Genomic DNA, 27,107 nt, shown 5'->3' with positions numbered 1-27,107 from the left:
AATGGCTGGAAATTCCCGTTTTAAGAGCCGGGGGCGCGCTTGATAAACCCTGATCGAACAAACCAGTTTCTTGCAAGGCCACACCTTCTTTAGCACACAGAGGGGTACGATGGTTGTGCGGGAAAGAATGCACCCCTCTTCCCATGAACAAAAAATAAAAAAAGGGGAAATAGGGAAGAGATCCTTTTAAATTGTTGGAAATCTTTGCTTTGGAGCCATCCGGAAAGGAATGATAAGCGGAATCGAGGAAAGGTAAGAAAACCTGCAAGATCCTGCTCTGCCCTTGCTCTCTGCACATGCTCTCAGGGATATCCTTGCATCGTGGCGCTCTTGGATGGAGCTGAATTCGGATTCTGGACTCGACGTCACTGGATGTGGGGGGGGCATTTGGGGGCGGGGGGGGGAGGGAGTGAGGGAGGCCCACAACCGCACCTCCAAAAAGTGACCACTGACCTGGCTCAAAGCTGGCTGGGAAGACAAGACGGGACGGAACGGAGTCGCCCTCCCAAAGGAGCCGAGCTGGACTGGCCGGCACAAACGGAAAAGGCCATGCGCTCGCTCTCCGTGGCAGTCTGGCTCTGTACACACACACACACACACACACACAATTGGAAGATGGGTGCGTCCGGAGGTTGTGACCGGCTAACAACTGCCTTATACTTGTCGATATATTCTGATTTTAGGTCAGGGGTGCGAGAGAGAGACAGAACAACCACAAACGGAGAACGGGGAACGTCATGATAATTCACATGTATTTAAAAAATAATAATAAAATCATTCTGGTTCATGTCCTCCTCAAAGGGGAGGTTAGTGGAAGGAGGCGACAAGCCGGGTCTGTGGCTGACCCCAGCTTGGGGGTTGGGGGTTGTCTTCCCACCATTTCCCCCTCCCTCGCCCCGGCCCTCGGCTGCTCCGACGGATTAAGAATGCAAAAGTTAGAAGTGCCTTAAACTAGGAAAACGATGCTCCTTCATCTCTCCAGGGGGAAACATGGCAGTTTTGAGACAGAGAGAGAAAAGGAGGAGGAGGAGGAGGAGGAAAAAACCGAGGAAGGGTTATGTACAGAATTCTTTTAAAAATAAAATTAAAAAGACAGCAAGAAATCGGTTAGGCGAGAGAAAAGGGAGGCGGGGGGGAAACGATAAACAAACACGATTGACATTCTCTCTTCTGTCCTCCCTCCGGGAGCCACCTTGTCGGGGAACGAGACGCGGGGCGAAAGACATCCGAGATGCTTTTCACATCGCCCCGTTCCTTGATTCGGGGGGGTTCAGAAAGTGACACCCACACGCACACACCCACACCCCGGTCTCGCCCAACCCGGATACATCTGGGAAGGGGATTCCTCCTTCCTCGCTTCTTCTGCTCGTACGGTCCATCCGACACCGGGTGCGTGTGAAAGGATCCCGCGGTCTCGTTGCCCTGCTCCTCGAGTCCTTTGACCCCAGGGCCGGGCTGAACCTCTCGGCCAAGCTTAGGAGCGTTCAAGCTACTGAAGCTACAGGGTCTCTTCCCCCCAGGTGTGTGTGTGTGTGTGTGTGTTTGTGGGGAGGAGGGGAAACGCGGCGTTTGGGAAAACGGGGAGGAAGCAAAGCGCGAATCGTCCGCTTCTGTCTTGATCCCACCCCCGAGGATTGGCAAACGCGGCCCGTTTGATTCTCCACGGCTCGCGAGGGTCCCGCTCTCCCTGCTAAGAGTCGGGGGTGGTGGGTGGGTGGGAGTTGGTGGCGTTTTGGGGTTGGGGTGTCTCTGGTCAACCCCTTCTGGTTCACTGGAGCCGGTCGGTGCGGAAGGAGTCTTCGACAGACGGGTCGCTCAGCAGGACATAAGAGTCGCTCAGCATATTGAGTCCGTCCAAGCTCAGCGGCTCGATCTTCAGGTCCTCGTCCAGGCCCAGGGAAGCCGCGTCCATTTCGAAGCCCGGCATGCCCGCCAATACGCTGGCGATTTCTTTGGAGATGCCAGGCGAGGAATCCCCTACGAAGGAAAATCAAAGACACCCACAGCTACACAACGGGGCGGTTGGAACCCAAAGGCCAATCGGGACCCCGTGGCAGGCCGAAACTGCGGTCCCAAGAGCTAGGATGCAGGAAGAACGCTAATCTATCCTACTCAATGGTGGGATTCAAATGTCTGAACCACCGGTTCTGTGGGCGTGGCCTAATTTGTGGGCTTGGCTTGGTGGTCATGTGACTGGGTGGGCACGGCTTGTATGTAAATATTATAAATATTGATGTGAATATTGAAATTTTTTTTTTAATGAAAAAGAGCAACTTTTACCCAAAAGAAAGCAAAGCAGGCAGGCAGATTGACTCGTTCGCAGAATCACAGATTCACTCAGAGATCTACCTTTCTGCCATCTGCTGCCTGAGTCTGCACTGAAAAAATAAAAGCTTTGGTCCTAAGGAAGGTTCAGCTCTGCTTTTAGATTATGCAACGATTTCCTGCTTTCTAGCGAATCTAAATCTCCCCGCACAGCAGACGCTCGGGGAAAAGAAGGAAAAATAGCAACTTAGCAGGCAAGTTTGATGGCGTGCAGACCAGGAGCACCAAAGCGGGTTGAAAGGATTGGACTGTGGTATACCCATTGCCCGGGGGAGGGGGCCCAGTTGGGGGCTCCTTCTGTGTCCCCGTTGTCCGCCAAAGTGGTACCCATCTATCGACCCACGGTTCCTCTGCTTTCAAACTACTGGCATTGGCAGGAGCTGGAGCGAGGGATGGGAACTCAATCCCATCTCGTGGCAGCAACCACAAGTCTCAAACGCGAACCTTCTCGGCGTCCTCACCCGCTGAGCAAACTCTGCTCCCAAATCCGCCCGATCTCGTTTGATCTTTTCGACGAGACCGGGGGGGAGTGTCCCGAGAGAGAGGTTTGGGAGCCGTCCGCTCAAGAGCTGAAGACGGCTACTTCCGTGCGACTCATCGCCGGGCGGCCAACATTCAACACACCCACCTACCCCGCTGCAAAACAGCTGGCGACTGTTACCTGTGAGAATGATGTTAGGAACAGGACCGTAACGGCTGCAATTGCTCAGGTTCTGACGACCGAGTAAGTGGGGATCATTCATAGCGGTGCTGTTGCTGCTGTGGCCGCCCCCTCCACCCGCCGGCGGCCCCATGTTGTCGCCCGGCGAGTAATTAAAGGCACCCATGTCTTCCGCGAAGGCGTTGCTGTTGAAGGCAAAACCTCCCGTCATGTTGTCGACAAAGCCATATTGGTCGAACTGCGGGGAGAAGAGAAGGAGCGTACGTCCCGTCATCGGAGGGTTGTCTTCGGCGCCGAGCAGGGGCGGGGTGAGACTACGTGGCCCCCAGAGATCCCCTGCCCGCCGCTACGAGCCTGGGAAATCAAGAAATGGGGAGGGAGGGAGGGGGGTTGAAACTCACGTTGCCGGGCCGAAGTCACCCAACGGCTGGTTGAGCTGGTGCTGGAGCATGGAATTCGGCTGGTAATGTGCCGTGTAGGGACAGGGCGGTTGAGACGACGCCTGGCGGGTTTGAGGAGAGGTCAGGACTCCTCCGGGCACCGGGTGCTGGGACTTTTGGCTGTGCTGAAGGAGCACGCCTGGCTGGCTGTAAGGGTAGGGCGGAAGCCGCTGCTCTGCAGGGAGCTTGCTGGTGTCCAACGGTACACCCTGGAGGCGGGAGGGGACAGTCAGAAAAGGGGAACGCCCCACGGGTGGGGGCGACGTAGTCCTTTGGGGAGGGGAGGGGCCGCTCTTCGCACCTGCTACGTTGGGGAGTCAAACTCAAGGCCGTGGGGTGCTGAGATCTGGCCTTGGAAACACGGAAGGCCCGGACCGCGGTGCCTCGGGCAATGAAAATGGAGCTCAGGATGGCAGTGGGCGGCCCTCCGGAACTCCGTTTTCGTGGGCCGAGGGTTGCAGGAGACCGTCGCAGCCAAAAACGGAGCTCGGGAGTCCGTTCCCACTGGCGGAGTGCTCGGGCCCTCACAGGTGCCAACCCCGGACACGAGTGACATTGAGCTGGCCACGTCCACCCTGGCCACACCCAGCCCGCCCCCCAGGTCAAAGAACCCTAATTTGTACACCAAGTAAATCGAGTTTGACACCCCTGTATGCTCAGGGTAGGGCAGTGATGGTGAACCTTTTTAGCACCGAGTACCCAAGCCGGAACAGGCGGGCACGCAAATACATGTGTGCGTGCCAAGCACCGGAAACCCAAAGACCAGCTGGCCGGTGCGTGCGAGCCTGGTTTTTTGGCCATTTGGGGGCTGTTTTCAGGCTGTTTTGGGGGTCGTTTTAGGCCGTTTTCCAGCTGTTTTCAGGGCCATTTTCAGGCTGTTTTTGGCCCAAAAATGGCCTGGAAATGAACCAAAAGGGGTCTGTTTTTTGGTCTTTTTCCGGTGCTCCCTCACCCACAAAAGACCAGCTGCCAGAAACCAGAAACCCAAAACCAGCCAGCTGGCGCGGTGTTTGGCCTTGCATGCCTCTTTTTTGGCCCTGTTTTGGGGCTGTTTTCAGGGCCATTTTCAGGCCAGTTTTTCAGCCTGCAAAACAACCTGAAAACGGCCTGCAAAAAGGCCTGAAAACAGCCCAAAAAGGAATCTGTTTTTTGGCCTTTTTGCGGTGCTCCGTCACCTGCAAAAGACCATAGCTCTTAAGTTGGGTGCGGCTGGACCTGCCCACCTCAACCCCCGCCCAAAGAAGGCACGGCCTCCGAGGGATTTCAGACCACCCTCCATTTACGAGCAGAACGGAGTTCCCAGTTTCTGTCCCCTGAACAACTGTGTCCGGGAACGGCGTAAAAAAAAAAAAAAAAAACCTCACTTCGCTCCCTCGCTCAGCGACAAGAGCATTGAGACTCCGTCGTGGTCGTTAAGTCGAGGACGACTGACCTTGAGATACCAGGACCAGAAAGGGGAAGAATTGGAAGCGGTCCTTAGAAGGGACAGAGAGGGAAGGTGGCTGAAGTTGAAATGCGATGGGAAAAGAAAAGTGAAGCACAGAGAAGGGAGGAAAGGAAGGAAGGAAGGAGGGAAGGGAAGGAGGAGGAGGAGGAAAAAAGAGGGGTGAGGAGCACAAAGGGGAAGGGAGTCACACACACTCCCGTCACAAGCCCCCTCCTTCTCCCCTCCTGGGTGCATACCTGGGTGATGGAAGACAATGTGGGTGACATGGTTGGCGAAAACTGTTTGGGGTGCTGTCGTCTCGCATCTCCAGCCATGGGGAGAGTTAGGGGACTGAGGGGAACCCTGCGCCGAGGAGAAGCGTTCAGAGGGGCGTAGGAGGCAGCCGGGGACGAAGCAGTGGAGGAGGAGGAGGAGGAAGAGGAGGCCGGGCCCCCAAAGCCGGGGGGAGGCTGGTGGTGCGGTGGGGGCAGCCGGGGGTTAGGCGGGACGGGCGGCATCACATGGGCGCCCAGCGAGGTGGGGAGGGAAGGGTTGCTGAGGGAGGTGGACAGCGAGGGGGTGCTGAGGGAGGAAGGCATGGACTGGCTGCTGAGGTGGGAGGGCGCCGGGCGCAGGGCGGGGGCGTTAAGCGAGGACTGGAGGCAGGGGTTACTGAGAGAGCTCTGCATAGATGAACACAGCCCTGCGTGGACACAAAAAAAAAACCACACACATGAGAACAAAAAGAGGCATAAATCCATGAGACAAACGAAAGACACACACACACACACACACACACAAAAGATGGCTGACTATAGCCATAGAGTATCGCGGCCTCCGGGGACTTCCGGTGGTTTCCGCGGCGGTGAAAGAATGGCGAGCTCTCCTCTCCCGGAACCGGCAAAACCCTTGCTGCCTCCGGGCTGGAGAAACGGTTCGATTTGACACACGTGTACAACACACACACACACACACACACACACACACAAATGGAATAAAATGCCAAACATCTGCCAGGACACATGAGAAAATGGATGGGGTATCCTGCCATTCCCCTGTCCTGCCCCCCCAGGTGCAACGGAACAACAACTCGTCCAGACGAACGAGATGAGTCGGGACGACAATCCGTCCCGCTTGATAAACCTCTCGTATTTTGGGGGGGTGGGGGAATAAAATTTGGAAAAGTTACAGGGTCAAACTTCGGCCGATACTGAAATCGGGGAGCGGACCTTACCAAACTAGATAACATCATCAGTGCCAGGAGGAAGTGGGATTTGCTCCGTTTATTAATGTACGGATGAACGTATTTATGTACATAATGTTTATGTGTTAAATGATTTGTTTTTTATCCTGTAACTATTGTTATTTTGCCCTACTTTCATTTTAAATTATTCGTTAGGAATTTTATTGGGGATACATGTTTGAACTTGTACATTGTTGATAAGGCCTATAGGCCAATCGATCAATAAATACATAATGCTACCTGTGTTTCGCTACGAAACTACGAAATGTGGTGTTTTTGGAGAGGAAAATAAGGGGGTGGGGGAGAAATTCTGCCTCTGCCTCCCAGCATTCATCGGTATTCATCTGGCTAGCGTACGGTCAGTGTGTGAGAGTTGAGGGCTGTTTGGAAACTGAAACAGTATTTGCTGCACAAGCAAGGAGACAGCAAGGAGCCTGGGCGTGGCTTAGGTCAACTGTTCAGTACTAAAGCTGCTTGGTGCTGTGAAACTGAAACTCCTCCGCTTGTGTTTTGCCTTCGGAAGAGATTTCTTTTCGGGGGAGGGGGTAGAACTCCTTAGCATCACAGCATGTTAATAATAATAATAATAATAATAATAATAATAATAATAATAATAATAATAGTATAATAATAATAATAATTAATAGCAATAGCAATAACAATAACAGTAATAACAGTAATAACAGTAATAACAACAACAACAACAACAATAATAATAATAATAATAATAATAATAATAATAATAATAATAAATCCTTTCTTAGTGAGCACCTAGAAGCCGAGAGGAATATACGGGCCCAATGTCAAGTTTGTAGGCTTTACAGCTCTGGAGTTTTTGTGATGATGCGTGAGGGGCATTTCACTTTGATATATATATATATATATATATATATATATATATATATATATATATATATATATATATATATATATATAATATAATATCTATATATAATATATATAGATAGATATATATATATATATAATCTATATATATATAAATAGATTATAAAGCAACAGCACTTAAGACTTATATACCGCTTCACAGTGTTTTTACAGCCTTCCCTAAGCGGTTTACAGTGTCAGCATATCGCCCCTAACCATCTGGGTCCTCCTTTAACCGACCTCGGAAGGACAGACGGCTGAGTGAGTCAACCTGGAGCCAAGTGAAGAGTCGAACGGCCAAATGGCCGGCAGTCAGCAGAAGCAGCCTGCAGTACCGCACTCTAACCACTACGCCACCGCGGCTCGCTATAATCATCATCATCATCGTCTCCAAGCTCCCTTTCCCTGTCCGGCGACGCATCGTCCGAGAAGAATTCCCACCACCACCCCGAACTGGTACCTGGAGGTTCGTAGCTGTGGCCGAGGCCCATCCCGCCGCTGATACCCAGGTGCGTCATGGTGTTGGCCAGGTTGCCGGTGCTGCTTCCGCCGCTCAGGCTGGGATAGGCCGACTCTTCCGGGTCGAGGGGCGTAGGCAACGGAGAAGGGAAGTGCAGGTTGGTCAAATCTGGCAGGGATCCTCCCGTATTGTGGGTGGATGGGATGGGGGCAGGTTGGCAGGCTGGTCAGGGGACGGGAAGATGCTGGAGGAAGGAGGGAAAAGGGAGGGGATGAATAGAGTTGGAAGAGACCTTGTAGGTCATCTAGTCCAACCCCCACCCCCCCGCCGCCCAAGCGGGAGACCCTACACCATTTCTGACAGATGGCAGTCCAGTCTCTTCTTGAAAGCCTCCAGGGATGAAGCTCCCACAACTTCCAAAAAACAAGCTCTCCCATTGAACATAGAATAACAGAGTTGGAAGGGGACCTTGGAGGTCATCTAGCCCAACCCCCCGCCCAAGCAGGAGACCCTACACCATTCCTGACTAATGGCAGTCTAGTCTCTTCTTGAAAGCCTCCAGGGATGAAGCTCCCACAACCTCCAAAGGCAACTTCTGTTCCAGGGGTTGATTCTTTCTCAGTGTCAGAAAGTTTCTCCTTATTTCCAGATTGAATCTCTCCTTGATCAGTTTCCATCCATTATTCCTTGTCTGGCCTTTGGGAGCTTTAGAAAACAGCTTGACCCCTTCCTCCTCTCTGGGGCAGCCCCCCCAAATATTGGAAGGCTGCTCTCCTGTCTCCCCTGGTCCTTCTCTTCCCTAGACTAGCCAGGCCCGGTTCCTGCAACCGTCCGTCGTCTGTTTCAGCCTCCAGTCCCCTCATCGTCCTGGTTGCTCTTCTCTGTCATTCTTCTAGAGTCTCAACATCTTTTTTTTTTTATAGTCAGCCTGCATGCTCATTTGTGCCAACTTTTGCCACAGCTCCCCGCAGGGAGAAATCTCGCCCGCCCCGTCTTTGCCCTTTAGCAGCTACCTTTCTACCAGTGGTGAGATCATTACTGTTAGAACTGAGAATTTGACCTTGAGGGTCACTGCATTCCACGAAGGCAATGAAATTGGAAAGGATGATCTTTTAACCCAAGCTGGAAGCTCGAAATTCAAGGCCTCGTTTCGCTAGCTGCGCCTGACCGCCCCAAGCCCTTCCCCCTCTCCTGGCTCAAAAAGAGAAGCAGAGTTGGGGGAATCTTCGATGGGTTTGAGATCGGAGGGGCTCAGAGAAAACGACACCGCGACGAGAAAGGAGGACTCCGCTGCTACTCACTGGATTCCAGGCACCTCGCAGGATCGGGGACGGGCGGAAGAGGAGGAGAGCTGAAGAAAAGAGAAACCGCCTGTTATTGGCTGGGGGAAGGGGGGATGGAGAAGGGGAGGGGAGAGGCCACGAGGGAGGGGCGAAGCTTTTCCCCCTTGGAACCGAGGGGGGCAGCGGGCACCCACCTTCTTGGTGTCCCAAGGTTTCAGCGACTGCTTCCCGTCGTCCAAGAAGCTCTCTTCGATGGAAGGCACTTGGAAAAGGAACACTGGGAAGGAGGAGGAGAGAGAAGGGTGAGGAGGCTGCCTCAGTTTCCCACAGGGGAGTTTTAGGGGAAGGGGGAGAGAAAGAGAAAGAGAAAGAGAGAGAGAAAGAGAGAGAAGAGAAGAGAAGAGAAGATAAAAAAGAAGAGACCAGAAGAGAAAAAAAAGGAAAGAGTAAAGAGAAGAAAGGATAAGAGAAAAAGAGAAGAAACCAGACGAGAGAACAAAAGAGACCAGAAGAGAGAAGAGAGAATAAGAAACCAGAAGAGAAGAAACCAGAAGAGAGAAGAAAAGAGAAAATAAAAGAAACCAGAAGAGAAGAGAAAAAAGGAAAGAGGAAAAGAAAGAAGAGAAAAGAGAAGAAACCAGGAGAAAAAGAGAAGAGAGAATAAATGAGAAGAGACCAGACCAGAAGAGAAAAAAGGAAGGAGAAAAGAAAAGATGAACGAGAAGAAAAGAGAAGAAACGAGAAGAGAGAAAAAGAAAAGAGAGAATAAGAGAAAATAAGAGACAAGAGAAGAGAAAAAAGGAAAGAGAAAAGGAAACAGGAACGAGAAGAAAAGATAAGAAAGCAGAAGAGAAAGAGAATAAAAGATAAAACAAAACAGACCAGAAGAGAAGAGGAAAAAGGAAAGAGGAAAAGAAAGAGAAAAGAGAAAAAGAGAAGAGAAGAGAGAATGAGAAGAGACCAGAAGAGAAGAGAAAAAAGGAAAGAGAAAAGAAAAGATGAACGAGAAGAGAAGAAACCAGAAGAGAGAAAGAAAAGAGAGAATAAAAGAGAAGAGACCAGAAGAGAAAAAAGGAAAGAGCAAAAGAGAAGAAACAAGAGAAAAGAGAAAAAGAGAGAGAAGAAAAGAGAAGAGAAGAAAGAAGAGAAGAGAGAAAAAGAAGAGAAGAACAAGAAGAGAGAAGATTACAGCCTCCTCTCCCACTTTTCCCACTAAGACAAAAATATAACCCAACTTGGAGAAGCAAATGCTCATCTGATGGGGACAAGCGAAGAAGCCAAGACTTGAGGCCTCCTTACCTTTGCTATCCGTATCTGTATCTAGGTAACCTTAAAAAAAGAGAGAGAGAAAAAGAAGAAAATGTAAAAAGAATAAAATAAAAATAGCAATGGATAATTGTGGGGGCTATAAACTCCCAGACCCCCCCCTCTCCCCCTTCCTCCTGGGCCTTCGCGCAGGTCGAGACCCCTTTGCTGGGGATAAATTTAAAGCTTCCTTGGGACGGGCCCCTCTTAAAATCAGCGCTTCTCGTGTTAAGTTGGCCCCTTGAAGAGGGGGGTGGACTTCAACTCCCAGGATTCCCATGGCCGGCTGGGGAATTCTGGGAGTTGAAGTCCACCCCTCTTCAAGGGGCCAACTTTTGAGAAACATGGCTACATGCTTGAAGTCTCGGGACACACACACACACACCACCACCATCACCTTATTTTAATGAGCCCATAATTCTTTGCGAATGGAGCCGAGGGTTTTACTGTCCGGAGGCCTTTCCTGTTGCCAGGGCTGAGTTATATTCAGCAGATACATTCTCGACCCACCTCTTCCTTCAAAGCGATTGAAAGCAGCCGCTTCTCTTCCCAACAAGGACCATCAAACCACCGTTAGACCATCGTCTCGAATCGACGGGGAAGATGCATCCGGCAAAGAAACCCCAAATCCTAGCTGGAGCGTGACCCCCTCCACCCCCCACCCCGGCCTCTCGCAAGACCCACGCTGTGCTAGGACCCCCCCCCAACCGTCCCGCAAGCCACTCACCGCTCTTACGATTGGGAGGGGGCCCCGCCTGGGAGGGTCCCAGGTAGGCGTTTGGTGGGTTGGGGTTCATCACGCTGGTGTGCAGGGCCGAGTCCGAATTTGTTCTGCTTGCAAAAGGCGGAATTAAAAAGAAATGAAATAAAAGAGTTTAAATCTTAACTCCTGGGGAGAAAAACCCTGATCCAGCTAGTCCTTGGCTTACAAACAGTTCGTTTAGCGACGGTTCGGAGTTACGATGGCAGTGGGGACGGGAAAGGGGGCTTAGGGCCGTGTTTCACACTTACAACCGTTGGCCGCCTCCTTGCTGTCAACACGATCCAAATTCAGAAGCTTTTTGGCAAAACCGACTCGTGTTTACGACGGCCGCAGCGTCCCCAGGGGGGGAGGGGAGGGGGAGGTTGGTGGTTCACGCCATCCCCTTTTTGCGACCTTCTGACCAGCCCAAGTCAATGAGCCCGATTCGCTTAACGACTGGGTTACTAACGTCAGCTGTTCACTGAACCATGTTGGCGAGCGAGGTCGTGAAAACCCACCCAACCAATGCCTCCCTTAGCGACAGGAAACTTTTGAGCCCGGCTGGGGTCGCAAGTCGAGGTTAACTTTAGATTGGCACAGCACCTCCCTCCTCCATCGGCCTTGCCAGCTGGCGCTGAGTTCAAAACATGGCCGCAAGCAGCAGCCCGAAGGGGCAGGGAGGAGGAGAGGTTGCGTGTTAACGAAGCTGCCAAAGAGGTTGATTTTCTTCTTTCTCCCTCCTCCTCCCTTTCTTCTTCCTTTCCTTTTTTCCTTCCTTCCTTCCTTCCCTTCTTTTTTTCCCTCCATCCTTCTCTCTCTCTTGTTCCTCCCTCCTCCCTTTCTCCCTTCCTTTCCTTTTTTTTCTCCCTCCCTTCCTCTTTCTCTCTTGCTCCTCCTTCCTTCCCTTTCCTTTCTTTTTCTTCCTTCCTTCCCTTTTCTTTTTCCCTCCCTCCCTCTTCCTTCTCTCTTGTTCCTCCCTCCCTTTCTTCCTTTCCTTTTTTTCATTCCTTCCCTTTCTTTTCTTCCTTCCTTCCTTCCCTTCTTTCTTTCTCCCTCCCTTCTTTCCTTTCTCTCTTGTTCCTCCCTCCCTTTCTTCCTTTCCTTTTTTCATTCCTTCCCTTTTTTTCTCCCTTCCTTCCTTCCCTTCTTTCTTTCTCCCTCCCTTCTCTTTCTCTCTTGCTCCTCCCTCCCTTTCTTTCCTTTCATTTTCTTCCTTCCTTCCTTCTCTCCCCCTCCCCTCCCTCCCTTTTTTTTTCTTTCTCCCTCCCTCTCTCTCCCTCCCTCCATCTCTCACTTTCTTTCTTGCTTTCTCCCTCTCTCTCTCTCTCTTTCAAAGCTCCCTTTCCACTCTTATCTTTCTAACCATGTCTTGGGGGGACAAATGGGGGGGCTAGGCCACTGCAGTTCTTCCAAAGGAACATAATGAGGGTCATTGTTGAGTTGTGAGCACATCGGCCTCCTCCATGGCCTTGTGCATTGAAGAAAGCAGCCAAGGGTTGTGTGTGTGTGTGTGTGTGTGTGTGTGTGTGTGTGTGTCCAGGTCCATGAGAGGCAAACCAGAGGAAAGGAGAATGAGCCTAGGGCTCGTTTTACTTTCCCCCAAATTTCCAGAACTGGCAAAAGAGAGGAAATATATATATATAAGAGAGATTAAGCGTTGGGGAAGAAGGTGCGGAAAAATATTCTCCTAGGAAAATGTAATTATTTTCTACTAAAAAAAGGCAGAATTGTTTCCCCTAAAAAAAGAGAAGTAGAAACTCAACTCGGGGAGGCAGAAGCTCATCCCACCCACCTTTTGTTAACGGGCGGGGCCATTCAGGCCTGGGACAGAGGATTCTACATAACAAAGGCCTCCACCCACCTCACCCACACGGCGCCTGGGAAGACTGCCAGCAGCCAGCGGCACTCAGGTGAAGCCATGTGGTCCAGGCAAAGCCTACAAAGTTAGCTAAGCCCCCCTGGGTGTCTGACAGCCAATGGGATACATTTCTTACACGGGAACAGGAAACACGCAGGTGGGGCCCAACAGAGGTCATCTAACCAAGGGATTCTCAGCATCTCTTTCCTTTTTTCACCCAGGAGCTCTGAGCCACGTGGTCCTGTCCACCATTAAACCTTCTTTCCAAGCAACTTTTCTCCCACTTGGAACTAAACCCAGAAGGATATTTCTTCCAACACGAGGAAATATTTTGCTTTTTCTTTGGGTTCAGATTCACAAGGGCCCAAAGCCCCTCGAGATGCCATTTGTGGGAACAAAGGGTCAATTTAAAGAGGGGTGTGTGTGTGTGGGGGGGTAAAACACCTTGGGAGAAAAAGGAGTCACCTGTTGAGTGAGGCTGGCAGTCGAAACAGGCGTTCTTTCTCCATGGGGAAATTGCTCCACGGCATCGTCCTTTGCAACAACAAAAAAAGAGAAAAACACCAGAGTTACTCCAAGGTTGGCCTTCCCAACAGTTAAGATTTTTGCAAATCTGGGCTGCAGTTCCACAGGCTACCATTTGGGGGCAGAAACCCAGACAAGAGGTTCCTTTCCCGCCCTCTAGAGGGCAGCCTCCGTTTCTGCTTACCCCAACATGGTCCAGAAGTTGAAAAATTGGCCCAACTTGAGCAAGCAAACTGACAACCCTTGGAGAAAATTGTGTGCTTGTGTGTTCCACTTCTGTGGTGACGTGCTTTGCGATGGTCGTAACTTATGACCGTCATTGCAGGGCTCGATTATGGTCATAACTTGAGGTGCAAGTGACCAAAAGGGGAAGGAGGAGACTGGGAGGAAAAACAGTGAGGAGGAAAATTAAATAAAAGCAAAGGATGGTAGCTGTGGGGTCCTTGGTGCTCTCTGGGCTGGGTTTGTTTTCTTGCGGACGTTTCATGACCCAACTAGGTAACATCATCAATGCTAGGAGGAAGGGGGTGGGTGGGTTGTGAAATGGAGGAGGAAAAAGAGCGGAAAAAGAGGAAATGGAGGAGATGGAGGAAAACTGTGGAGGTGGAGGAAGACTGTGGGGTCCTCGGTGCTCCCTAAACCAGGTTGATTTCTTGCAGACGTTTCATGACCAAGCTAGGTAACAGCATCAGCGCTAGTAGGGAAGGAGGTGGGCTCCCATTTTATACAGCAATGGCTTGCTCTGTCGGTAAAGTGTGGAAAAGACTCACCTTCTCCAGCTGGAAAGCATCAGCGCAGGAGGGGACAGGGTGCTCGGATTGTAAGAGTCTGTGGTGGGAGAACCTTCTCGCTGTGATAGGGGGGGTGTTAAGGACAACTGTCGTTGGGGTCAACAAGTCAGCAAGCTCCCCGTTGTGGGTCGAACCCCAAAGGGGAATCCATCCCTGGAGAACCTCCAGCCCAAGCTGTGTTGTGTTCGCAAGCCAAGGGAAAGGAAAACCCGCCTTGAGGCGAAAGGATATTTGTCGTACGTAACGTCGCAGCGGCGAGATCATCCGGCGGGGATCCCGTTGCACCCGTTCCACCAGGCCGTGGTGCCGTGTGCCCCGGGCCGAGTCCAGCGGAGAATGGAGGGGACCCTGAAGGAGGGGGAGGCAAAGAAAGAGGCGGCACGGTTGGGACAAGAGGCGTGTGTGAAAGTGTGAAAATCTGAGGCAGGGGGGTCTGTGAAATTGAGGAACAGGAACTTCCTGTTCATGGGTGTCAATTTCAATTAGTTGGGTGTCAATTCAAATACATGGGTGTCAATTTCAATAATTTATGTGTCAATTTCAATAATTTATGTGTCAATTTCAATAATTTGGGTTGTCAACTTCAATAATTTATGTGTCAATTTCAAAAATTTATGTGTCAATTTCAAATTTCAATAATTTATGTGTCAATTTCAATAATTTATGTGTCAATTTCAAAAATTTATGTGTCAATTTCAAAAAATTATGTTGTTAATTTCAATAATTTATGTGTCAATTTCAATAATTTATGTGTGGTGTCATTTTCAATAATGTATGTGTCAATTTCAAAAATTTATGTGGTTAATTTCAAAAATTTATGTTGTCAATTTCAATAATTTGTGGAGCTCAATACATCATGCCTCAATTTCAATGTCAATTATGTGTCAATTTCAATAAACTGTGTGTCAATTCCAATACACAGTGTGTCCATTTCGATACTTTTCTGCCAACCTCAGTAATTGGTACATCAATTCCAATACACGGTCAATGTCAACACATTATGCAACAATTATGTGTCAATTTCAGTACATCTCAACAATTATGTGTCCATTTCAGTACATCGTGTGTCAATTTCCATATGCTGAGTGCCAATGGAAGGTCCCTCCTGCCAATCAGGGCAGGGACCCCCTCCAACCATCAGGGAAGAAATGCCAAGGAAGATTTCCCCGGATGTTGGCTTGTTCCAACGACGGTTACCTGAAACTCTGCTGCGCCGCTTCCGATCTGGTTGACGTTGGGCAGCGATCCGCTGTAGTAAGGTCCTCGGCTGTGCGCCAGTCGTAACTTTTGAGCCTGCAACTGAAGGCAGGAATGAGAAGCAGAACGGGGGTTAATTTCAGAGCCGGCCTGCACGGATCCTTCACTGGCCCTGGGGAGGCAGCGGCTTCACAAAGCTGATGGACAGCATTCTTTCCGACATGCCACAATCTCAGTGTGTGTGTGTGTGTGTGTGTGTGTTCAACGTACAGTCCCGCAACAGAGGCTCAAGCCAACGAGAGGAGAGGAAGAGCCGGACGGAGGCTACCAAACTCTCTCCTGGCACCTCGACCCGTCGAGGTAGCCTCAACTTACGACGACAACAGAGACTAAAATTCCCGCTGCTAAGCCGTTGCGGGTCCGTTGTGCTACGTTTTACGGCCTTATTTTTTTGTCACTGTTTGTTCAGCGAAGTTTGTTTTTTTTTCTTTTCTTTTTTTTAAAGAGGAGATTGGGACCACCCTTTGTCTGGAATGGACTGGGCTCTCCTGCTCGAGCCAAGGGGGTTGGACTAGAAGACCTCGGAGGTCCCAAAAGTTAAGAGAGACCCCAATCCCGTACGCGCCAAAGAGGCCTCATTTTAAGAGCTCCGGAAATGAGAGTGGTAGTTTTTTGGGGGGGTGTTTAAAAACTGCCCCCTGACACCCCGCTAAGAACAAGGGTTAAAAAAAATGACAGGCAACCCTCAATTTACGACGGTTCGTTTAGTGACCGGAAGTGACAAATGCACTGAAAAAAAAGGACCATTTTTTTCACACTCGACAACCGTGGCAGCCACCCCCCCACGGCCATGCGATCAAAATTCAGATGCCTGGCAAAGGGGTTCGTATTTATGACGGTTGCTAAGTGTCCTCCAAGGGGTCAGCCATCATCCCCTTTCTGACCAGGTTTGCTTAACAACCGTGGTCCTAACAATGTACCGCTTCCCTTAAAGCCAGGGCGGCCTGAAAAGCCGCAACAATGGGGCGAAGCTCACTTAATAACGGCCTCGCTTAAGGAATGGAAATTCTGGGGCTCAACCTGCGGTCGTAAGTCGAGGATACCTGGAAGAGGCCCTGGGGGACTGAGAATCTCTACCTGGAAGGACTGGTTGGGGAAATATTTAGGAGGGTCCCCTCCAGCTAACCGAACCTGCCTGCCGTGTCTATGGACAATTGCAGATTTACAGATTATCAGAGTTGGAAGGGACTTTGCAGGTCATCTAGTCCAACCCCCGCCCGAGCAGGGGGAGACCCTACACCATTTCTGACAGGTGGCAGCCCGGTCTCTTCTTGAAAGCCTCCAGGGATGGAGCCCCCATAACTTCTGACGGCAACTTCTCTCCCATTGAATATAGAATAACAGAGTTGGAAGGGACCCTATAGGTCATCTAGTCCAACCCCCTGCCCAAACAGGAGACCCTACACCATTTCTGACAGATGGCAGCCCGGTCTCTTCTTGAAAGCCTCCAGGGATGGAGCCCCCATAACTTCTGAAGGCAACTTCTCCCCCATCGAATATAGAGTTGGAAGGGACCTTTTAGATCATCTAGTCCAACCCCTGCCCAAACAGGAGACCCTACACCATTTCTGACAGATGGCAGCCCGGTCTCTTCTTGAAAGCCTCCAGGGATGGAGCCCCCATAACTTCTGAAGGCAACTTCTCTCCCATTGAACATAGAATAACAAAGTTGGAAGGGACCCTTCTAGGTCATCTAGTCAACCCCCTATCCAAGCAGGAGACCCTACGCCGTTTCTGACAGATGGCAGTCCTGTCTCTTCTGGAAAGCCTCCAGGGATGGTAAATTAATTAACAGATTGATAGAGTTGGAAGGGACTTTGCAGGTCATCTAGTCCAACCCTCTGCCCAAGCAGGAGACCCTACACCATTTCTGACAGATGCCAGTCCAATCTCTTCTTGAAAACCTCCAGGGATGAAGCTCCCACAACTTCTGAAGGCAACTTCTCCCCATCAAATATAGAGTTGGAAGGGACCTTTTAGATCATCTAGTCAACCCCTGCCCAAACAGGAGACCCTACACCATTTCTGACAGATGGCAGCCCGGTCTCTTCTTGAAAGCCTCCAGGGATGGAGCCCCCATAACTTCTGAAGGCAACTTCTCTCCCATTGAACATAGAATAACAAAGTTGGAAGGGACCCTTCTAGGTCATCTAGTCCAACCCCCTATCCAAGCAGGAGACCCTACGCCGTTTCTGACAGATGGCAGTCCTGTCTCTTCTGGAAAGCCTCAGGGATGGTAAATTAATTAACAGATTGATAGAGTTGGAAGGGACTTTGCAGGTCATCTAGTCAACCCTCTGCCCAAGCAGGAGACCCTACACCATTTCTGACAGATGCCAGTCCAATCTCTTCTTGAAAACCTCCAGGGATGAAGCTCCCACAACTTCTGAAGGCAACTTCTCCCCCATCAAATATAGAGTTGGAAGGGACCTTTTAGGTCATCTAGTCCAACCCCCTGCCCAAACAGGAGACCCTACACCAGGGGTGTCCAACCTTGGCAACTTTAAGACTTGTGGACAGCAAAGCTGGCTGAGGAATTCTGGGAGTTGAAGTCCACAAGTCTTAAAGTTGCCAAGGTTGGACACCCCTGCCCTACACTATTTCTGACAGATGGCGGTCCAATCTCTTCTTGAAAACCTCCAGGGATGAAGTTCCCACAACCTCCGAAGGCAACTTCTGTTCCACGGGTTTGATTGTTCTATCAGAAAATTCTTCCTTATTTCCAGGTTGAATCTCTCCCTGGATCAGTTTCCATCCATTATTCCTTGTCTGGCCTTTGGGTGCCTTGGAAAATAGCTTGACCCGCTTCCTCCTCCCTGTTATCAACCGGCTGTTTGGCCATATAACAGGGAGCATTTTATGGAGAGACCTGGAATAAGAGACCACACCAAGATACCGCCCCCCCGCAAGCAAAATAAGATTTTTCCATGGGACTCAAACCAGACACACACACACACACACACACACACACACCCCAAAAGCTGAAACCTCGCACACCAAATATTTGAATAAAGGAAGTGTCACATATCCAACCGGATGATGAATTAGAATCTGCCATTTCTGGGGCCACTTAGGGTCAAGATGGGAAAACATTTCAGATTATTCATTGTTTCCTTCCTCTCTCGACCACGCTTGCAAAAAAAATAAAATAAAATAAAGACACCAAAACCAGGTTGGCGAAGAGCCTCTCGCATGTCCCTGCAAACCGTGATTTACACGATCTCTGGAAAAATCCAGGTTTCCATCCTGTGCGAAAGTTTTTTTTTCCCCCCTCTTCCGTAAAGGGAAGAAGAAGAAGAAGAAAAAGAAGAAGAAGAAAAAGAAGAAAAAGAAAAGAAAGAAGAAGAAGAAGAAGAAGAAGAAGAAGAAGAAGAAGAAGAAGAAGAAGAAGAAGAAGAAGAAGAAGAAGAAGAAGAAGAAGAAGAAGAAGAAGAAGAAGAAGAAAGAAGAAGAAAAGAAGAAAAGAAAAGAAGAAGAAAAAGAAGAAAGAAGAAGAAAGAAAAGAAGAAGAAGAAGAAGAAGAAGAAGAAGAAGAAGAAGAAGAAGAAGAAGAAGAAGAAGAAAGAAGAAGAAGAAGAAGAAGAAGAAATATTTTCATAAAGGGGATTTTTTTCGATTTGTAAATCAAACGGAAGGGGGGGAAGCAGTGTTCATGCCACACAAACACAGCCCGCAGCTTGCAAAGAGCACAAGCCAAGAGGGAGGTTTTGGCTTGGGGAGGGGGGGATCCAAAACCTTAAAATTTCGTGAGCATTTCTGTTTTGGAGCATCAAATACAGAACTCCCCCCCCCCCCCCCCTTTGCACAGGTGTTGTGCATGCAAATATTGGAGGTGAGCAATTGAACCAGCACTACTGATGTCAAGAAACTTTCCGTTGGGATTTTGGAAAACACTCGGAGTTGGGGGTCTCTGGAGAGGATGGACTGTCCCAACCATCATCCTCTGCCTAGTTTGAGTTGGGGGTCTCTGGAGAGGGCTGGACTACCCCACCCATCATCCTCAGCCTAGTTTGAGTTGGGGGTCTCTGGAGAGGGAGGGACTGTCCCACCCATCATCCTCGGCCTAGTTTGAGTTGGGGGTCTCTGGAGAGGGATGGACTGTCCCACCCATCATCCTCTGCCTAGTTTGAGTTGGGGGTCTCTGGAGAGGGATGGACTGTCCCACCCATCATCCTCGGCCTGCTCCCCCTCCCCATGGCTCACAGCCCCTTTTAGAGGCGGTGGGTTCCGCTCCCATCATCCTCGCCTTCTTCCCCACTACAGTTCCCATCCTTTGGCTTCTGGCCCGGCTCTCCTCCCTCCCGTGGGGTGTCCGGGTCGGCAGGCTCGACCGCTGGGTGGGTGGGTGGGGGAATGGAGGAGGGGAGGCAAGTGCCACCCAGTGCCCCCGGATGCCACTCCAGCCATTCCCTGCCAAGAGCACCAAGGCCGTCGGCCAGGAGGGGAGGAACTCTGCGGTGCCCCAGATCTGAAGTTTGGGGAAACAGGATGAGGCCCCTTCTTTGATGGTCTCCTCCGGGAACCCACCCCCGGGGGGGCTCTTTGGGAGGGGGCTGTGGGGAGCCATCATGGAGGAAAGGAAGGGAAGGGAGGGAGGGAAGGAGGAAGGGGAGGGTAGAAAGAAAAAGTAAAGGGAGGAAGCGAAGAGAGGGAAGGGAAGAGAGGAAAAGATGGAAGGGAAAAGTCAAGGGAAGGAAGGAAGGAAGGAAGGAAGGAAGGAAGGAAGGAAGGAAGGAAGGAGGAAGGAAGGAAGGAAGGAAGGAAGGAAGGAAGGAAAGGAAAGGAAGGAAGGAAGGAGGAAAAGAAGAAGGAAGGAAGGAAGGAAGGAAGGAAGGAAGGAAGGAAGGAAGGAAGGAGAAAGGAAGGAAGGAAGAAGGAAGGAAGGAAGGAAGGAAGGAAGGAAAAAAGAGAAGGGAGGGAGGGAGAAGGGAAGAGAGAGAAAGAAAAAGCAAAGGAGGAAGGAAGGAAGGGAAGAGAGGGAAGGAAGGAAAAGGAGAAAGGGAGGAGGAGGGAAGGAAGGAAGGAAGAAGAAAGAGGAAGTAAATGAAGAAAGCAAGGAGGAAGGGAGGAGAGGAAAAGATGGAATGGAAAAGTAAAGGGAAGGAAGGAAGGAAGGAAGGAAGGAAAAAGGAGGGATGGAAGGAAGGAAGGAAGAAGGAAGTAAGGAAGGAAGGAAGCAAAAAGAGGGAAGGGAGGAGAGAGAGAAAAGATGGAAGGGAAAAGTCAAGGAAGAGAGGGAAGGAAGGAAAAAGAAAGGGAGGGAGGGAGAAGGAAAGAGAAATAGAAAGTAAATGAAGAAAGCAAAGGAGCGGAGGGAAGAGAGGAAAAGTAGGGAGAAAAGGAAGGAAGGAAGGAAGGAAAAAAGGAGGGATGGAGAAGGGAAAGAGAAAGTAAAGGAAGGAAGCAAGGAGGGAAGGGAGGAGAGGAAAAGCAGGAAGGGAGGGAGAAAAGAGGGAGGGAGGGAGGGAGAAGGGAAGGATAGAAAGAAAAAGTAAAGGGAAGGAAGGAAGCGAGGGAGGGAGGGAGGAAGTAAAAAATAAACAAACATCCCGACTGGCTCCAGAGGCAACAATAACACTGTTCCACGTCTAACCATGTTGGTTAGGGTCTTCCGGCAGAGGGAACTTGGGAATACCCTCCAAGCCACACTGGCTGGGCCAGGACGTCCGAGCCCCCCAAAGACCCCCAGACCCAGCCATCCCATCCCACCTCAGCCCCCCCCAGAGGGGAACCTTGCCACCCCCCAAATGGGCATCTCCTCCGGTGGGCTGACCGTCCACTCCGGCCCGCCGGACGGCGATGCCCCAAACGCCAAGGCTCCAAGATGGTGGGTGGCGTCCTGCGTCCCGCCCGCGTGTTTTTCTCGTCCTCTGTCCAGGCTAATTTTAACCCCACCACCCTCTCCGGGGACACCCGCTTTTCCCAGGAGAGGCCGGACCGAGGCAACAACGCCACCGTCACAACTTGTGTAGGACACAATTCTCCAGCCGGTCCCGTTTCTCAAACTTCTCCAGAATATTCCAGAGGATCCAGTTGCAAAAATGGTGATTTTTTTTGTTTTTTTGTTTGGGGGTGCCAGTAAATGGGGTGCAATGAGAGATAGGAAAGCCTCCCCGCCCCCTCCCCAATTCCAAAGATGCCTCCCCCTCCACCATTTACGGCCAGTCCTCGACTTACGGCTACCACAGAGCCCCGTATTTCCATGGCTAACTGAGCGTGACGTGTGTCGTGTTTTCGTCTCCCTCCCGTCTTACGGTCTTTCTTGCCACCGTCGTTAAAGCGAATCACTGCCCTCGTTAAATTAGTCAGGCGGTCATTAAGTGAATCCGGCTTCCCTCCTCCCCCACGCCATTGACTCTGCTTGTCAGAAGGTTGTAAAGGGGATCAGGTGACACTTCCCCCCCCCGGGGGATGCTGCAACCGTCGTAAGTCCGAGTCGGCTGGCAAGTGTTTGAATTTAAAGGTGACCAGGGGAGGATGCGACGGTCGTTAAGTGCGAAGAAGAGTCAGAAGACACACACCCCGTCCTCAAAGGACATTCCCAGCCAGAAACCCTCCCCACAAAGGGTCAAAGGGTACTTATCTCCCCCCCCCCCACTCCAGTGGTCCAGCCTTCCAACCAGGACAGCCCCATGGGTGGGTAAAAAGGCCCAGAGGCCCCCTTTGGGCAGGGGAGGATGGTCAAGAGAACCCCAGATGCCCCCACGGGGAGGGATGAGAGCCGGGCCAGAAGCCAAAGGATGGGAACTGTAGTGGGGAAGAAGGCGAGGATGATGGGAGCGGAACCCACCGCCTCTAAAAGGGGCTGTGAGCCATGGGGAGGGGGAGCAGGCCGAGGATGATGGGTGGGACAGTCCCCAACCCAGCCCTCTTTCCCAGAGACTCCCAACTCAAACTAGGCCGAGGATGATGGGTGGGACAGTCCATCCCTCTCCAGACCCCCAATTCAAACTAGGCCGAGGATGATGGGTGGGACAGTCCCTCCCTCTCCAGAGACCCCCAACTCAAACTAGGCCGAGGATGATGGGTGGGACAGTCCATCCCTCTCCAGAGACCCCCAACTCAAACTAGGCAGGGGATGATGGGTGGGACAGTCCATCCCTCTCCAGAGACCCCCAACTCAAACTAGGCAGGGATGATGGGTGGGACAGTCCATCCCTCTCCAGAGACCCCCAATTCAAGCTAGGCAGAGGATGATGGGTGAAATAGTCCATTCTTCTCCAGAGACCCCCAACCCAAACTAGGCAGAGGATGATGGGTGGGACAGTCCATCCCTCTCCAGAGACCCCCAACCCAGGCTAGGCAGAGGGTGATGGGTGGGACAGTTCAGACCCAATTCAAGCTAGGCCGAGGATGATGGGTGGGGTAGTCCAGCCCTCTCCAGGGACTTCAACTCAGGCCTGGCAGAGGATGATGGGCGAGATAACCCACCCCGCCCTCAAGACCCCAATTCAAGCTAGGCAGAGGATGATGGGGTGGGCTAGTCCATCCCTCTCTTAGGGACCCCCAACCCAGCCTAGGCAGAGGATGATGGGTGAGATAATCCACCCTTTCCCAGAGACTCCCCAAACTCTCAAACTAGGCAGGGGATGATGGGCGGGACAGTCCACCCCTCTCCAGAGCTCTGAGCTCAGGCCAGCGCAGGAAGATGGGCCCCCGAGTCGTCGTCCCCCGCGGGCAGCCCCCCCCCAACCGGAAGTGACTCCCTCGACCGGAAGCGCCCCTCTTTCCCACCCCCGCCGTCCCCCGCCGCTTACCCGGGTGGTGCCGAGCTCCATCATCACCTCCTCGAAGGCCGCCGTCTCCTCGGCCTGCCGCTGCTTCTGCAGGGCGATCTTCTCGCTGAACTTGCGCGGGTTGGACGACGAGGACGCGGAAGAAGACGAAGCGGCGGCTGCCGGGGAAGACGAGGAGGCCGAGGAGGCGGCGGCGGAGGACGACGAGGAAGCCCCGCCGCCGCCGCCCCTCCTCCGCCTGAGGACGAAGAGCCCGGCGCGGCGGCCCCGGAACCCCCGCCGCCGCTGCCGCCGCCATCTTGCTCCGCCGCCGCCGCCGCCGCCTCAGCGGCCTCCTCCTCCTCCTCCCCCCACTCTCGCGCCCCGCCCCTCGCGCGCAAGCCCGCGCGGGCACGCCGGGAAAGCGAGTGCACCGCCCTCTCGGAGCCCTCCGGGAGGAAACCTCCCCCTCCCGCGGGGACTCCGCTCCCGGCCTGCCTCGCGCGGGCCGAGGCGGAAGGCCATCCCCCTCACGCGCGGGGCACCCCGGAGATGGAGTCCCGTCCCCCCGCGACGCGGATGCCCTGGCCCCAGGGCCCGCGGGGACTCCCTTTCCCGGCGGGCACCGCGCGCGCGCTGAGCTTCTCTCGAGACGCCCGGCCAACCGTGTCTCTGGGCATGCACAGAGTGCTTTCCCCGCTGTCTTTTGCCACCTATAGATTTATAAATAAATCGACAATTTTGCTATTTGCGCTTGGGTTCAGCATTCTGGCCCCACCCCATTTACAGTTCAATCTAAAAAAAAAATTTTATTCTGTTAAAAGTGATTCAATTCTTCTATTTATTACTATCTATCCAATTGTCAGAAATGGGGCACGGTCTACGGTTCGACTGGATGACCTCTAAGACCCCTTCCAACTCTTAATCTAATCTAACCTAACCTATCATCTATCTATCATCTATCTATCCATCCATCCTCAATCCATTTGTCAGAAATGGTGTAGGTTCTCCTGCTTGGGCAGGGGGTTGGACTAGACGACCTCCAAGGTCCCTTCCAACTGTAATTTAATCTACCACCTATCTACCTCTATCCATCCACCTGCCTACCTTATCCTGGGGACCTACAACCTCCATGCCATTCCTCACCCTTCTTTAATCCTCCTTTCTATTTTGCTTTCCATTCCCTCTTTTATATATTTTCTTTAATTTAATTCATCTTCACTAAAGGAAAACTACTCCAGGTCCCCACTCTTTAATATAATTTTGTGTAAAGGAAAATAACCTTTGTTATTTCTCAGTTACTATTGATTATTTACTAACTTTCCCTATATTATGGCCCCCCCACATAAGGCAATGCATTTAAACGTGCATTAAAATACATACATTATATATATATATATATAATATATAATATATAATATATATAATATATATAATTAATATATAATATATATAATAAATATATAATATATAATATATATAATAAATTAATATATATATATATATATATATATATATATATATATATATATATATATATATATATATATATATATATATATGGATCTTTGTTATTCGTTTCTCCGCGTAGATTCAAGTATCTGCAGCGTTTGGCGAGTCCCATCGCCATCTCAGCTGTGCTTTGGCAGTGCCGTAAGCAGTGCTTACTCCAGCTACTCCGGCACTAAGCGAAGCACCAGCCTGAAGATGGCGAGTGGGACCTCGCCGCTGCTCGATCTAACGCAAAACAAGATCCACATCAAATCCGAGAACCTCAGAACAAATATATATATATATATATATATATATATATATATATATATATATATATATATATATATATATATATATATATATATATATATATATATATATATTTATATATATATATATATATATATATATATATATATATATATATATATATAAATCCGACAGCAAACGTGGCTGTATTTTTAACAATATTTGAATGGCAATTGATTTAAAAAAAAAAAAACTCACCAAACCCGTCATTTTTTCAACGGATGCAAAAAGTTTGGGTCCTTGACTTGTAACCATTTCATTTAGCGACCAAAGTCTGAAAACAAAAGTGATTTACAACCCCGTCGTCCTATTGCAACCTTTGCAAACTCTTGCAACAACATTTTCCCACTTGGGCATTTGACAAGCCATGTGTGTTTACAAATGGTTGCAGCGTCTCTTTTGTGATGGTCTAACCGCCTTGGTGAAAGGAGCAGCGGCAAAATCAGGAGGCGGCTCACTTAAAGAACCACCTTGCTTAGCGACGGAAATTCTGCTCCTTCCCGACCCCAATTGCGGTCGTAAGCCGAGGATGAACCGTTCACAGAAAGGGAGCTAAAATCTTTTAACACGTTCACAGTGTGTTGGAGTCTTCCTTCAAAGGAAGTGCCCTATATAAATCTAATAAACTTTAATTAATTGAGGTAGGAGCATTTGTTGTTGTTTCTTTTCGTAGCCCGAAGCTACCGCCTGTCCCGGCAGGCCAGATTTTTGCAAATGAAGCAAGGCAATCATTAAACAAACACACACACACACACACACACACACTCAGCAGTCTTAACAGAAGCACAATTAAATCCTGCGGCAATAAAAGACGCATTAAGGGTGCATGTGGTGCAGCGTGCATGGAATTATTTTTAAGGGGGGGGGGGGGAAAACCACCATTAAATTACAATTAAATTCAGCACCTTTGAAAGCTGGAGCTACGCAACACACACACACACACACACACACAAAATGCCAATTAGAGCACACACTAAATTGCACCCTGCATCAACTCCACTGTGCATTAATTAAGATTTAGAGCGGATGAGGGTGATCAAATCAGGCCCATTCTCAATTTTTAATTCAGCCGATAAAAGCCTTAGGGGATTTGATGCCAGGCAACAACTGCAGCTATTGTCTTACTTACAGGAGGTGTGTGTGTGTGTGTGTACACATACACACAAAAACCACACACAAACACACACACAATAAAAGGGAGAGGAGAGTGGTGTGGTGGCCTAGAAATAGAGTCACCTCACAATCAGGAGGCTGTGGGTTCGATCCTAGGTAGACCAATATTTTTCTCTCTGGGCTCAATGAGAATATTATCTGCTGAACAAAACTCTGTGTTAGTGACAGGAAAGGCATCCGGCCAGTAAAAGGCTCAGCTCCATTCAGTTGCCCAGACTCCACCCAGCAAGGGATTATGGGGTCATTAGATGATGATGTACAATAAAAGGGAGAGGGGAGGGGGCGACTGCTCTGAATCCCTCCACAGCCCAGATAAAATATCCCTCCCCTAAGGACTAGAAACTTGGGAGGCTTGGAAGCAATCCACTTCCCGCCAAAAGAACCCCCAACAGGCAATCCTCAACTTAATGACCACCACGGAGGCCCAACGTATCTGTTACTAAGCGAAACAGTCGTTAAGTGCACTTTGCCCCATTCTGCGACAGCAAATCGCCGCAGCTGTGATGCTAGTCCCACGGTTGTTAAGCGAATCCGGATTCCCCCTTGACGTCACTCGGCAGAAGGGGATCACGTGAAAACTCCCCTCCCCAGGGGACGCCACAACCGTCGTGAACACGAGTCGTTTGCCAAATGTTTGAATTTTCATCACGTAGCTGCGGGGATGCCGCAATGGTCATTAAGTGTGAAAAACGGTCCTGAGTCCCTTTTTTTCCAGGGCCGTTGCAACTTTGAACGATCACTAAGCAAACTGTCGTAAGTCAAGGACTGCCTGTACCGCCATTTCACCATCTGTGCTGGAAATTGCAATTTTAACTTAAGAATTTTCACTTTAACTGCAATTTTCACTTTAACTTACCAATTTTAACTTTAACTGAAATTTTCACTTTAACTTAAGAATTTTAACTTTAACTGAAATTTTCACTTTAACTTAACAATTTTAACTGAAATTTTCACTTTAACTTAGCAATTTTAACTTTAACTGCAATTTTCACTTAAGAATTTTAACTTTAACTGCAATTTTTACTTTAACTTAACAATTTTAACTTTAACTGCAATTTTCACTTTAACTTAACAATTTGAACTTTAACTGCAATTTGAACTTTCACTTGAAAATTTTAACTTTAACTGCAATTTGAACTTTCACTTGAAAATTTTAACTTTAACTGCAATTTGAACTTTCACTTGAAAATTTTAACTTTAACTTGAAAAATTTAA

The 27,107-nt window shown here is 50.0% G+C and overlaps 1 protein-coding gene across 1 annotated transcript; it reads right to left on the bottom strand.

Moving 5' to 3' along the window:
- Window positions 1-731: 731 nt before the first annotated feature.
- Window positions 732-24,929, bottom strand: CRTC2 (CREB regulated transcription coactivator 2). The gene is given in 18 exon segments (XM_087943722.1): window positions 732-1,977; window positions 2,987-3,224; window positions 3,384-3,635; window positions 5,110-5,555; window positions 7,441-7,647; window positions 7,650-7,684; window positions 8,742-8,791; window positions 8,918-9,000; window positions 10,023-10,052; window positions 10,756-10,859; window positions 13,094-13,162; window positions 13,924-13,981; window positions 14,166-14,292; window positions 15,142-15,243; window positions 22,959-23,083; window positions 23,152-23,365; window positions 24,585-24,653; window positions 24,918-24,929. Coding segments are annotated over 18 exon segments (2,430 nt in total). The 3' UTR covers window positions 732-1,768.
- Between the last annotated feature and the right edge of the window lie 2,178 nt (window positions 24,930-27,107).

This window comes from Notechis scutatus, chromosome 14 (assembly GCF_049901735.1).
Source record: "Notechis scutatus isolate UNSWTSFEM ecotype Mainland chromosome 14, rNotScu1.2, whole genome shotgun sequence".
NCBI classification, from domain to species: Eukaryota; Metazoa; Chordata; class Lepidosauria; order Squamata; family Elapidae; genus Notechis; species Notechis scutatus.
This window is presented reverse-complemented; position numbering and strand designations above follow the sequence as displayed.